The sequence below is a fragment of the Hyla sarda genome, chromosome 7, assembly GCF_029499605.1.
Source record: "Hyla sarda isolate aHylSar1 chromosome 7, aHylSar1.hap1, whole genome shotgun sequence".
Classification (NCBI taxonomy): domain Eukaryota; kingdom Metazoa; phylum Chordata; class Amphibia; order Anura; family Hylidae; genus Hyla; species Hyla sarda.
Genome location: NC_079195.1, coordinates 59,438,051 through 59,451,996, shown reverse-complemented (window position 1 = coordinate 59,451,996; position 13,946 = coordinate 59,438,051). Strand labels below are relative to the sequence as shown.

At 43.2% G+C, this 13,946-nt stretch overlaps 2 protein-coding genes across 11 annotated transcripts in view; one reads left to right on the top strand and one right to left on the bottom strand.

The window, feature by feature from the left end:
- The window catches only part of STN1 (STN1 subunit of CST complex), a 67,115-nt gene extending 58,085 nt beyond the window's left edge, over positions 1 to 9,030 (top strand). For all 6 annotated transcript variants that reach the window (XM_056529173.1, XM_056529171.1, XM_056529170.1 and 3 more), the window contains 4 exons: positions 1,426 to 1,591; positions 3,863 to 3,976; positions 5,648 to 5,720; positions 8,767 to 9,030. In XM_056529173.1, the coding sequence (XP_056385148.1) occupies positions 1,426 to 1,591; positions 3,863 to 3,976; positions 5,648 to 5,720; positions 8,767 to 8,924 (511 nt within the window). In that variant the 3' untranslated portion in view covers positions 8,925 to 9,030. The remainder of the gene's footprint in view (positions 1 to 1,425; positions 1,592 to 3,862; positions 3,977 to 5,647; positions 5,721 to 8,766) is intronic.
- Positions 9,031 to 12,699: 3,669 nt separating this feature from the next.
- Positions 12,700 to 13,946, bottom strand: part of LOC130281674 (alpha-2-macroglobulin-like) — a 126,397-nt gene continuing 125,150 nt past the window's right edge. For all 5 annotated transcript variants that reach the window (XM_056529143.1, XM_056529139.1, XM_056529141.1 and 2 more), the window contains one exon: positions 12,700 to 12,913. In XM_056529143.1, coding sequence (XP_056385118.1) covers positions 12,888 to 12,913 — 26 coding nt within the window. In that variant the 3' untranslated portion in view covers positions 12,700 to 12,887. The remainder of the gene's footprint in view (positions 12,914 to 13,946) is intronic.

The window sequence follows — 13,946 nt, the reverse complement described above, 5'->3', positions numbered from 1 at the left end:
CGGCCCGGAGCGGAGAAGAAGGCCTCCTGGTGAAGATGTACAGCCCAGAACGACTAACCCTCCCCACCGGACGGTCCCTGCAGCATAGATGGCCCGGACCAGCTGACCCTTCCTTCCCACCGAGGGGAGGTGAGTACAAAACAAAAGGGTCTGGATGATGACCAAGGCCCGGCAGCGGTCTTCAACCATGCTGGGAGTTGTAGTTTTGCAACATTTGGAGGTCCGCAGGTTGAAGACCACTAATTGAAGGGATTGACAGGCGGTGATGATGAAGGGGGGGGGGAGGGGTATGATGACATGGTGATGATGACGAGGGGGATGATGACAGGGGGGGATGATTTATTTCCCACCCTAGGCTTATAGTCGAGTCAATAACTTTTCCTGGGTTTTTGGGGTAAAATTAGGGCCTCGGCTTATATTCGGGTCGGCTTATACTCGAGTATATACGGTAAGTGGGCTAGTGTCAGTTCACTCTGTGCGACTATGATGCATTTTCTTATTCCAAGTGCATTTGCTTGGAGAAATATTGTCATGAGGCGAAAGTGATTTGACCTTTAATAACAATAGACAGTTAATAACAATTTTTACAGAATTTTTCACATTTTTTCTACTTCTGCTGCGATGTTCCAAAATCTGGGTAAAAATAACACATTTTTACAGTGTTTTGCACAATTGAGGTAAAAAATCACAACTAAAACAGAACAAACGCAGCAAGAAAGGCGATGTGTGGACACAGCCTCAGGGAAGGTGTACACCTACTATTTATATATCCTAATCCCATAGGTAGCAACATAAGGAGTGAACAAATCTGGGTGGGGAGGGGTCTGTGACCTGCTAGGAGGGGGAGGTCTGGTAGGTGATGATGTCATCCTGTAGTTCACAGGAAGTCAGCTGACACAGGACTTGACTTCCTTTCGACATGTTAAACACTGTGAAACAAACTGGTGATCACATCACCAAATTAGAGTAATAAAGTGCTTCGATATAGCTGCGCTGAATTAAAACAAATGGCGCTGTACAACTAGTGAATGTGCATGATATTCAAAAAAAAAATCTTTCTTAAAGGGGTATTCCAGGCAAAAACTTTTTTTATATATCAACTGGCTCCGGAAGGTAACAGATTTGTAAATTACTTCTATTAAAAAATATTAATCCTTCCAATAGTTATTAGCTTCTGAAGTTTTCTGTCTAACTGCTCAATGATGATGTCACGTCCCGGGAGCTGTGCATGATGGGAGAATATCCCCATAGGAACTGCACAGCTCCCGGGACGTGAGTCATCAGAAAGCAGTTAGACAGAAAACAACAACTCAACTTCAGAAGCTAATAACTATTGGAAGGATTAAGAGCCAGTTGATATATAAAAAAAGTTTTGGCCTGGAATACCCCTTTAAAATGTCCTTCTTGTCTTTTTTTTTACATCAGACATGATGCTGTGTTGTCACATTCTGGCCTCATTTTACAGCTGAGTGAAAAAATAAAGGAGTTTCTGGATGAAAACCAAATCTGCAATTTTTACCAAGGTGAACTGGAAAGTGTGCCAATCCTACTGTCCACTGCCACCAAACCAAGCCATAATACTGAGGCGGGGGTATGTACGGTATATACTGGGGTCACTGTTGGTTTTCATGTCCCAAGCATTGTCTTATGTGGGTGTGGATGGGAATTCTTTTTATTTACCCAGTGCCAGGGGTATAAAAATGTTTTAAAAATCAACTGGTGCCAGAAAGCTATACAGATTTGTATATTATATCTATTTAAAACTCTTAATCCTTCCAGTACTTATCAGCAGCTGTATGAACATGTATAGTTCTTTTCAGTCTGACCCCAGTGCTTTCTGCAGACACCTCTGTCTGTGTCAGGAACTGTCTGAAGCAGGAGAGGTTTTCTATGGGGATTTGCTCCTACTCTGGACAGTTCCTGACATGGTCAGAGATGTCAGCAGAGAACACTGTGGTCAGAATGGAAAGAACTACACAACTTCCTCTTGAGCATACAGCAGCCGATAAATACGGGTAGGATTGAGATTTTTAAATAGAAGTAATTTACAAATATGTATACGTTTTTTAACAACAGTTGCTTTGAAAATATTGTTGTTGTTTTTTCTTCCCCTTTGGAGTACCTCCAGTACAGTGTGCACTATTCATTCTTTGGATAATTTTGTCCTTGTTCTTAGAAATAAATTCTTCAGATGGAAATACCCATTAAATGCTCTGGACATCTCCTACTGTATGGGTATGTTCACACTGAACTACAGCGTGGATTCTGTATGCAGCAGCCTCCCATTGATTTGAATGGAAGGTTACTGCTCCTAGTGCACTTTGAAAGTTCTGCTTATGGAACTTCCGATAAGGAATTAAAGGGGTACACTGCCCCTAGGGAGCATGTTGACTATTTTGGCAGAATCTGCCTGGAACAGCTCTGTAGTCTAATGGACAGTGCTTGAAGTCCGTGCAGACATTTCGGAGGAGACTGCTGCACATGGAGTCAATTCTGCATGGAAATTCCCTAATACCCTAATAGTCTTTTTTTCTTTCAAGTAAATGGTACAAAGTTGCAATGGTCCATAAAACTGATTCTAATTGTATGGAGTGCAGGTGTATGGCGCCATGTAAATAATAACGGGGCTACACTGCTCCTCTGAGTGCAACAGCTTATTTAAATAGCTGATTATCCAATATCGATGGACTATCCTAAGGAGTAGACTATCTATATTGTTATCCCAGAATATTGAATATTTAGCTATAAACTACTGGGTGTTAGCATGGTTAAAGGGGTTATCCACCATAAGGTGATTTTAGTACGTACCTGGCAGACAGTAATGGACATGCTTAGGAAGGATCTGCACTTGTCTTGGGGATAAATGGCTATGTTGTGAGATTACCATAACACTGTGGCTAGCTTTTTGTGAACTGGTATTTCCTGTTAGACTTTTCTTCTTTTGCCTACAAATCCTATAATTCCATTTCCCCCCCTCCCACACATCAGCCACCCCACCCATTGAAACATAAATGAGCTGCATCCATCCAAAAGACCTGTGGTTTTCAATCAGCTGACTAGTGAGTCAGGTCTCAGCTGCATTGCAACCTGGGAAAAATCTGAGACAAAAGTCATTTTGTATGCTGTTAAAAATAAAAATTGGGGTTAAAATCACAGAAGAATTGTGAAAAAAACGTCACACACAGGTACAGACACTATATTATGAACTACACTAACTTTACAGCCCCTGCAGCATAGTCAAATAAAAAAAAAAAAACTGGAATACCCCTTTAAGGCCATGATTACACAACAATTTCAGGGCAGAATCCGACACCAAATTCCGCTCGGAAATTCTGTTGAGTCCCTTTGTTTTCAATAGGATTCTGCCGCATCGTGCTCACGGCAAAATAAATAATTCCAATGTCCCCCAAAAGAACAAACCTATTCATTCCTTGGTAGAAACCGCTCGGAAATGCATTGCTGTCTGTTTGAGACGGCACATTTCCGGATGGTTCTGGCGCCGGCAGAACATGTTAATTTGCAGAATGAGAGCAACAATAGCAGTGTGTGTGTATGTGTATATATATATATATATATATATATATATATATATATATATATATATATATATTTAAAGTAAAAATATCAATAACAAGATTGATTTATTTTTTGTAATATTTGTATTAATATTTTGCTGTCCATAAACAACCCCCAAAGTTAATGTTTCAGCAGACATGGGTGCTTGTCACTTTTAAAATAATAACAAAATGGCTGAATGTGACATGGAGAATAGTTGGGGATTTTTATCATTACCGCTATTATTCTTGTATAAATAGATTCTGTATTACTGATCGGTGATATCTGCATTGTTTTCTATTATAAGGAAGGCTCAAGTGTCACATCTAGAGAAATTCATAATGTATTTAAAGACGCCATACAGTTACTTCGGGAAAAAGGCATTGTCTACCTAAAGGGGCACAAGACAGGTGTTTATCAGGTAAGAGACTATATTAGGGATTAACTGCTATACCATCTGCTCTTCAGATTGATCATACAGAATTTCTTCCATTAGTCAATGGGCTGTAAAATCGTGACAACTACTTTGGCATCTTTAGTATAAAGACCTGCACAGGAGTTGTTTGCATACAATGCCTACTGCAGTGTTTCCAAACCAGGGTGCCTCCAGCTGTTGCAAAACTACAACTCTCAGCATGCCCGGACAGCCTTTGGCTGTCCGGGCATGCTGAGAGTTGTAGTTTTGCAACAGCTGGAGGCACCCTGGTTGGGACACTTTCTGTTAAAGGGGTGCTCCTCCCCTAGACATCTTATCCCCTAACCAAAGGATAGGGGATAAGATGTCTGATCGCAGGGGGTCTGGTCGCTGGGACCCCATGAACTCCTTCCTGGCACCCCGGCGTTCAAAACTATGAGAGGGGGCGTGACAGCTGTGGTTGCCTTTGGATAGGGGATAAGATGTCTAGGGGCGGAGTACCCCTTTAAAGGGGTACTCCGGTGCTTAAACATCTTATCCCCTATCCAAAGGATAGGGGATAAGATGCCTGATCGCGGAAGTCCCACCGCTGGGGACCCCCGGGATCATGCACGCGGCACCCCGTTTGTAATCAGTGCCCGGAGCTTGTTCGCTCCGGGACTGATTACCGGCGACCGCAGGGCCGGCGGCGTGTAACGTCACGCCTCCGCCCCCATGTGATGTCACGCTCCGCCCCTCAATGCAAGCCTACAGGAGGGGGCGTGATAGCTATCACGCCCCCTCACATAGGCTTGCATTGAGGGGCGGAGGCGTGACGTCACAGGCCGCCGGCCCTGCGGTTGCCGGTAATCAGTCCCGGAGCGAACAAGCTCCGGGCACTGATTACAAACGGGGATAAGATGTTTAAGCACCGGATAGGGGATAAGATGTTTAAGCACCGGAGTACCCCTTTAAGCAGTTCGTAGCAATTTTACATGACAGTTTCCCTTTTAAAAGGGGTTATCCAGGAATAGAAAAACAGAGCTAATTTCTTTCAAATACCGCTCCTTGTCTGTCTCCAGGTTGTGTGTGGTATTACAACTTGGCTCTATTCACTTCAATGAATCTGAGCTGCAGAACCACACCCAACCTGGAGACAGACGGGGAGCGGTTTTTGAAAGATATTAGCTCTGTTTTCTATTCCTGGATAACCCCTTTAATATACTATTCTAAAAACCTTTTAAAGGGGTAGTCCAGTGCTGAAAAACGTATCCCCTAGGCCCCCCCCTGCGAGCTCCTGTATGGGGCCCCAGCTCGCTGGCCAGATAGCGGATGTCGACCACCGCACGAAGCGGCAGCTGACACGCCCCCTCAATACATCGCTATGGCAGAGCCGGAGATTGCAGAAGGCAGCGCTCCGGCTCTTCCATAGAGTTGTATTGAGGGAGTGTTTCAGCCGCCGCTTCATGCGGTGGTCAACACGCCCCCTTCCCGCGGGCTGCTGGGTCCCCGTACAGGAGATCGCGGGGGGCCTCAGCGGTTGGACCCCCCGCGATCTGAAACGTTTCCCCTATCCTTAGAATAGGGAATACGTTTGTCAGCACTGGACTACCCCTTTAAAACAAAGCGCTATATAAAAAATTTCTGCATCACATTTTACGTATGTGCGGCTTGTAATTAAAGTTAATTTCCATGCAGGTGACTGATCAGGACAAGGAGTTACATAAATTAGCTCTGAACATCATCCAGGAGGATTGCCGGAGGCAGAGACGTGAGTGACTTTTTGCTGGACTGTCTATGTAACAGTGCAGGTGCTGCGGTGGTTGAAATATATCACCACCTACTGGTCATTAGGGGGTATTACTGGTGAACTAGTAAGCACTATATTTTGTGTAATATGTGAAGCTTTGGGGTTTTTGAGGATCTTCTTGCCTTTAAAGGTAAGGCTAAGATTGAAATTAACGGGGACAAACGGGTACATTAGGGTAACCCATTTGTAACCCGTTTCCCATAGACTTCAATGTTAAATTTAAAAGACCCGTTTTTCACCTGTTATTTTTGACGGGCAAAAAAATTGTGCATGGAACGTCTTTTGGCCGTCAAAAATAACGGGTTAGAAACATAACAGGTGCAAACGGGTGATAAAGGACTGTAAAACAAAATCCCATGGAGATCAATGGAATCCGTTTACAGCCCTTTACAACCCGTTTGCAAAATTAGCAAACGGGTTGTATAACGGGTATTTTTTGACGGGAGCAGGCGGCTGTGTGAACGAGCCCTAACTCTCATCATTTTAACAGAATCTGCAAACAGAGCTCCGTGAACAGAGCTGCAGTGCCAATGTGATTGAGCCCTGAAGCTGCGCTGCAGTAACCTGGCGCCAATCCTGTGGATAGATCATCAATAACTTTTGCCCAGAAAACCCCTTTAACCAGGCCCAGGCTAAATTTGATCGTTAGAGTTAAGGAGATGTCGGGTACGGACTATTCTTATTCCATCATGCCCGGGCTGCAAAAAAAGAGAAAACAAACTCTCACTTACCTTCCTACGTTCCGCTACAGCTGATCGATCGGCCGGTCTACTTCCCCTTAGCCCGGACCGTCACACGGCGCTTCAGCCTGTCACCGGCCACAGAAATATCCCTCCTCAGCTGGTGATAGGCTGAAGCGCCGTGTGACGGTCTGGGCTAAAGGAAGTAGACAGACCGGCTGATCAGCTGTTGCGGAGCTCCGGCGGAACGTAGTAAGGTAAGTGAGAGTTTATTTTTATTTTATTTTTTGCAGCCCAGGCAGGGTGGAATAAGAATAGTCCGCACCGGACATCTCCTTTTTGACCACATTTGAGACTGCCACAATATGTCAGGTTGACCAGCCCTGGTTCTTTGAGGGGATTTGTATATGTTCTGTAAGCATGCAACTGGTAAAATGGTGGATGGGAGGTTTGTATCTCAGGCTTCTTGCCTCAGTGACATAAGACTGGAGTTTAGATCCGGGTTTTGGGTGTGAATGAAGGATCTGGACATAAAGGGTGCGTTCCCACTTGGCGTTTACGCAGCGTATTTCACTCTGCGCAAAATCTGCAGCAGCAGCAGGAAATACGCTGCGTATCCCTCGCTCACCATACACACAAGGCTTTCCGGCGGCAGCCCTACGTGTGTGTAGGGAGTTATGGAGGCGGAGCCGCTCATCACAGTTACTCCGGCACACAGCCCTGCCTCCAAAACTCACTGCCTCCAGAAAGCCTTGTGTGTATGGTGAGCGAGGGATACGCAGCGCATTTCCCGCTGCTGCTGCAGATTTTGCGCAGTGTGAAAAACGCTGCATATACACCAAGTGGGAACGTGCCCAAAGTCATTAAAATAGTCCAGTGCTGGTGGTGTCGGTGTCCTGAACCTTCTCTTACAGGTGTGTGAACACTGTCAGAGCAGCAGTGAAGCAGATCAGCTTGGCTGTGTTATGTTGGATGGGATGCACTACACCAGCATTTCCTAACCAGGGGGCCTCTGACTGTTGCAAAACTACAACTCCCAGCATGCCCGGACAGCCAACGGCTGTCCGGGCATGCTGGGAGTTGTAGTTTTGCAACAGCTGGAGGCACCCTGTTTGGGAAACACTGCACTACACCATAAAAGACGGACTTGGGGACTGAACATGGCAAGTTTTGAGTGAAAAGCTCAGGAGTGTATGTTAAGAACCTGATGTATACTGTAAGTTTCTGTTATACTGCATGGTACAATAGGAACCTATTGCTGTATGTGAATTATCACACTATATATATATATATATATATATATATATATATATATATATACACACACAGTACAGACCAAAACACCTTCTCATTCAGAGTTTTCTTTATTTTCATGACTGTGAAAATTGTAGTTTCACATTGAAGGCATCAAAACTATGAATTAACACATGTGGAATTATATACATAACAAAAAAGTGTGAAAATATGTCTTATTCTAGATTCTAGCCACCTTTTGCTTTGATTACTGCTTTGCACACTCATTCTTTTGATGAGCTTCAAGAGGTAGTCACCTGAAATGGTCTTCCAACAGTCTTGAAGGAGTTCCCAGAGATTCTTAGCACTTGTTGGCCCTTTTTGCCTTCACTCTGTGGTCCAGTTCACCCCAAACCATCTCGATCGGGTTCAGGTCATTGACTGTGGAGGTCAGGTCATCTGGCGCAGCACCCCATCACTCTCCTTCTTGGTCAAATAGCCCTTACACAGCCTGGATGTGTGTTTGGGGTTATTCTCCTGTTGAAAAATAAATGATCGTCCAACTAAACGCAAGCTAGATGGAATAGCAGCCGCTGCAAGATGCTGTGGTAGCCATGCTGGTTCAGTATGCCTTCAATTTTGAATAAATCCCCAACAGTGTCACCAGCAAAGCACCCCCCACACCATCACACCTCCTCCTCCACACCAGCACACCTGTGAAGTGAAAACCATTTCAGGTGACTACCTCTTGAATCTCAACAAGAGAATGCCAAGAGTGTGCAAAGCAGTAATCAAAGCAAAAGGTGGCTACTTTGAAGAACCTAGAATATGACAGATTTTCAGTTGTTTCACACTTTTTTGTTATGTATATAATTCCACATGTGTTAATTCATAGTTTTGATGCCTTCAGTGTGAATCTACAATTTTCATAGTCATGAAAATAAAGAAAACTCTGAATGAGAAGGTGTGTCCAAACTTTTGATCTGTACTGTATATATATATATATATATATATATATATATATATATATATATACTGTATGTATATGTGTTTCTTGTCTGAATATTCTTAAAATCCATCATCTTTTACTTTAGATGCGGATAAAGGATGCCACCTCCTCCACATCCTGAACTGTGTGCAACTAACATTAGGTTCCAGCATCAATGAGACTATACTGCAGCGGGTCATTGATACTCTCGAAAGGAACAGCGACATCATTAGCACCATGGAAAAGTATTACACATCCTTCTGATGAAGATCACTGGAGAAGATGTAATGTCTTTTGCAGTTTTTGCTTTGTTTTCTTAAAGGGGTACTCCGGTGGAAAACTTTATATTTTTTTTTTTATAGCAACTGGTGCCAGAAAGTTAAACAGATTTGTAAATTACTTCTATTAAAAAAATCTTAATCCTTCCAGTACTTATGAGCGGCTGTATACTACAGAGGAAATTCTTTTCTTTTTGGATTTCTTTTCTTTCATGACCACAGTGCTCTCCGCTGACACCTCTGTCCATGTCAGGAACTGTCCAGAGTAGGAGAAAATCCCCATAGCAAACATATGCTGCTCTGGACAGTTCATAAAATGGACAGAGGTGTCAGCAGAGAGAACTATGGTCGTGACAGAAAAGAAATCTCAAAAGAAAAGAACTTCCTCTGCAGTATACAGCCGCTAATAAGTACTGGAAGGATAAACATTTTTTAATAAAAGTAATTTACAAATCTGTTTAACTTTCTGGCACTGGTTGATTTAAAAAAAAAAAGTTTTCCACCGGAGTACCCCTTTAAGGCAAGGTTCACATTGCCATTCGCATCTGACACGTTAAGGTTCCAATTGGCTCTTTTTTTAAAAAAAAATTCAGCCAATCAGACCCTAAAGTGGGTGCAAACTGCTACTAATAGGACCCAATCGGACCCTAAAACGGATGGAAACTGCTACTAATAGGTCCTGACAGACCCCATTCACTTGCATGGGGTCCATCAGTGATCCGATAGTTTTACAGGAATTTAACAGTGAAAAAATAGCGCTTGCGCTTTTTTTATTCTCCGCTAAACTCCCGTCCTTCTAAACAGATTGCCGGCAGAACTCTGAATAGCGGAGTCCGACTGCAATGTGAACGAGGCCTAAGTAACAGCGCCACTCTTCTTCATGGCAGTGTCTGGTATTGCATCTCATGGTAATTCACTTAATGAGGTGCAATACTAGACGCAGAAAGGTGCTGCTATATATATATTTTTTTTGTATTCCCTGACATATAGACTATTTAGCGCACAGCTTTTTGTAATTATGAAATTCATTCTATATTTATTTTTGCTACTGAAGATATAAAAACATAATATAATAAAATAAATGTTCTGGTAATCAAAATATTTGCACTGATCTGCCATAACATTAAAACCACCTACCTAATATGGTTTAGGTTCCCTGCATGCTACCAAAAAGCTCTGACCCTTATGGAGACTCCATGAAACCTATGAAGTTGTTATGTGATCTGACACCAAGACATTGGGATGATACTCCGGAGGAAAAAAAGGAGTACCCCTTTAAAGGGGAGCCAGAAAATTAAACAGATTTGTAAATGACATCTATTTCAAATCATTAAGCCTTCCAGTACTTATCAGCTGCTGTATACTGCAGGAAGTTGTGTAGTTCTTTCCACTCTGACCACAGTGCTCTCTGCTGCCACCTCTGCCCATATCAGGAACTGTCCAGAGCAGGAGCAGATACCCATAGGGAACCTCTCCTGCTCTGGACACGGACAGAGGTGTCAGCAGAGCAATCGAGAGTACTGTAGTCAGACTGGAAAGAACAACACAACTTCCTGCAGTATACAGCAGCTGATAAGTACTGGAAGGCTTAATGATTTGAAATAGATGTCATTTACAAATCTGTTTAATTTTCTGGCTCCCCTTTAAAGGGGTACTCCGGTGGAAATCTTTTTTTTTATTTATTTTTTTTTAAATCAACTGGTGCCAGAAAGTTAAACAGATTTGTAAATTAAAAAATCTTAATCCTTCCAATACTTATTAGCTGCTGAATACTACAGAGGAAATTATTTTCTTTTTGGAACACAATGCTCTCTGCTGACATCACGAGCACAGTGCTCTCTGCTGACATCTCTGTCCATTTTAGGAACTATCCAGAGCAGCATATGTTTGCTATGGGGATTTTCTCCTACACTGGACAGTTCTTAAAATGGACAGAGATGTCAGTACTGGAAGGATTAAGATTTTTAAATAGAAGTAATTTAAATCAACTGGTGCCAGAAAGTTAAACAGATTTGTAAATGACTAATATTTAAAATCTTAATCCTTCCAGTACTTTTCAGCTGCTGTATGCTCCACAGGAAGTTCTTTTCTTTTTGAATTTCCTTTATGTCTGACCACCGTGCTCTCTGCTGACACCTGCTGTCCATTTTAGGAACTGTCCGGAGCAGGATAGGTTTCCTATGGGGATTTGCTCCTACCCAAGACAGTTCCTAAGATGGACAGAGGTGTCAGCAGAGAGCACTGTAGTCAGACATAAAGGAAAATTAAAAAGAAAAGAACTTCCTGTGGAGCATACAGCAACTGATAAGTACTGGAAGGGTTAAGATTTTTAAATAGAAGATTTTACAAATCTGTTTACCTTTCTGGCACCAACTGATTTAAAAATGTTTTTTCCAGTGGAGTACCCCTTTAAACTATCCCTAAACAATTTTGCAGTGTGGCCGATGCATCGTCCTGCTAAAAAATGCCAATGCCATTAGGGCAGTGTTTCCCAACCAGGGCGCCTCCAGGTGTTGCGAAACTACAACTTCCAGAATGCCTGGACAGCCAAAGGCTGTCCAGGCATGCTGGGAGTTGTAGTTTTGCAACATCTGGAGGCACCCTGGTTGGGAAACACTGCATTCGGAAATAGCACTGACATAAAGTGGTGTATTGGGTCTGAACAATATTTAGTTAGGTGTAACATGTCATAGTAACACCCACATGATTCCAGGAGGTTTCCCAGGAGAACATTGCCCAGAACATCATACTACCTCCCATCAGTTTGCTCTTTTTTAAATCAAATGAATCACATGGCCATGTTCACCAGATCCCAAGCTGTTCATGCAGTGGTCTGCTTACCCATAACCAGCACTTATGAGGACTAGAAGACAGGGTACAAGTCCTGCAGGAACGTGTGGGAACTGAGTTCCTGCACTTTTTCCACAGCAGGAACACCATTCCCATTAGCAGGACCAGCCCATGCGTGGAAATCTTGGGTGAGTTCCCACACTTTTTTTTCCCAGGACTTGACCCCTGCTGGAAGACATATTCCTAGCTATTCCTATATTCCCTCCATATATGTTTCACTGGTGAACAGTGAAAAAATGTAAAGTGTTTCTTTGATTTTCTGTTGCCCTATAAATGAATAGACATGACCACTTACTTCAATATCTACCATCCCTCTCCATATGAGGAGTTTAGAATCAGGCAAGTTTTCTCATTCCTTCCAATCGCAAAAGTTTTCATCCGGCGGGGTCTGAGTGTTGAGACCCTGAGTGATCTGTAAATATTGCCGGGAGAAGCATGTGATAGGCTTATAATGGAGTCTCACAGACACCTCCAAGAAACTCAGGATCATGGAACTCAGGTGAGGCAAGAAAGGTTTATTACCCACAATGCAACGCGTTTCGCGGAAAACTGCTTCATCAGGCATGCTGTCTATCCCAGGAGCGGCTGCTGGATCCATGATCTACTGATCTTTTATATGCTTTTCCATTGTTGTACTTGGTCCAGTACAACCACCGAGGGTGAGCACCTTTATCTTGTGTTCGTCTTCCATATGTACCTACGTTGTCACACTACGGAGTGCTTTCCTTTGTTTTAGCTGCTATAATGGAGTCTGTCTGGTGCTGCTCCATGTAGATCAATGCCAGCTGGGTGAAGGGCACTAATGTGCATTTCTCTCGGCAATATCCAGTGATGTCAAAACTTGTCAAAAGCTTTTCTATATGACAGGGACACTTTAAATACCTATGAAACCAAAAATCCACCACACACTCTATAATAGAACAGTTGCTTTAATCTGACTTAAAAATCACATAAAACATCAACATATAAAAAAAGGAGCACCGGATACTCTGTGTAAAGAAAAGATATATTATACTGGAATTATGAAACACTCAGGGTCTATTTTCCTCATAAGGCCTCACAGATTTTCTGATGTTTCCATCTCCTATTCCGTGATGTTCTACTCATCGTTCTTCGATACATTACCTGGAGAAATTAAAGAACAGATAATGGAATGTCACAAGGAAGAATACGTTATACAAGGGCATCTACAGCAATTTTACCAATATTTTAAGAATCTTCCTTTAGCCATAAGAGGGATTCGATAATTATTAGCAAGGGATGACAAATGCTGACATCAATAGTGGCTTATAATACGGGCGGTTTAGACCGCAACCAAGACCGGTCCTAGCAGGAAAGAGAGGCCTACCAGTGGATCCCCAGGATGCAGATCTAGTTAAAAACTATGATGGTACAAATAGCTATTTGGCTCTTAGCTCTGTCACTTTCTCATGTATAGAAATATGGGAGGGGGCAAGTATTGTGAGCAGCTCAGCACTTGTAGTACACTTAAAGGGGTACTCCGCTGCTCAGCGTTTGGAAATGCTGGAGCTGGGAGCCCGTGACGTAATAGCCCCCTCTTGACGTCATGCTCCGCCCCCTCAATACAAGTCTATGGGAGGGGGCGTGACAGTGTCACGCCCCCTCCCATAGACTTGCATTGAGGGGGTGGGGCTATGACGTCACGAGTTCCTGGCGCCGGCTCCAGCGTTTGGAACAGTTCCAAATGCTGAGCAGCGGAGTACCCCTTTAAAGGGAACCAGTCATCAGATTTTACCCTATATAACGCGGGCGCGGCAGTTACTAGTTTATTACTTCATATCCTCACCATCCCTGGGGGCAGGCGCGTCCCCCGGAGATGGTGAGGATAAAGATTTTACCCGTTATAATTCTTTACGCTGAAAATTTCTGGAAGACATCGTTACCGGCGGAGTTGGATTCCTTGTATTTGGGCGTCATACTTGGATATTGGACCATAATAATTCTTTGCCAAGCGTTATGTAGGGTGAAATCTGATGATTTTTCCCTTTAATCCACCACTGGCTGATGGCTGCAGGTTCTTACGCGCATGCCCATGTGGCTAAAGGGAGTGTTTTCCCCACTGATCACTAATATGGCAGCCCTTGTTCTTCCTCACCAGCACTCTCATTTAGCTGTTTCCGCAACTCGCGTGCTTGAT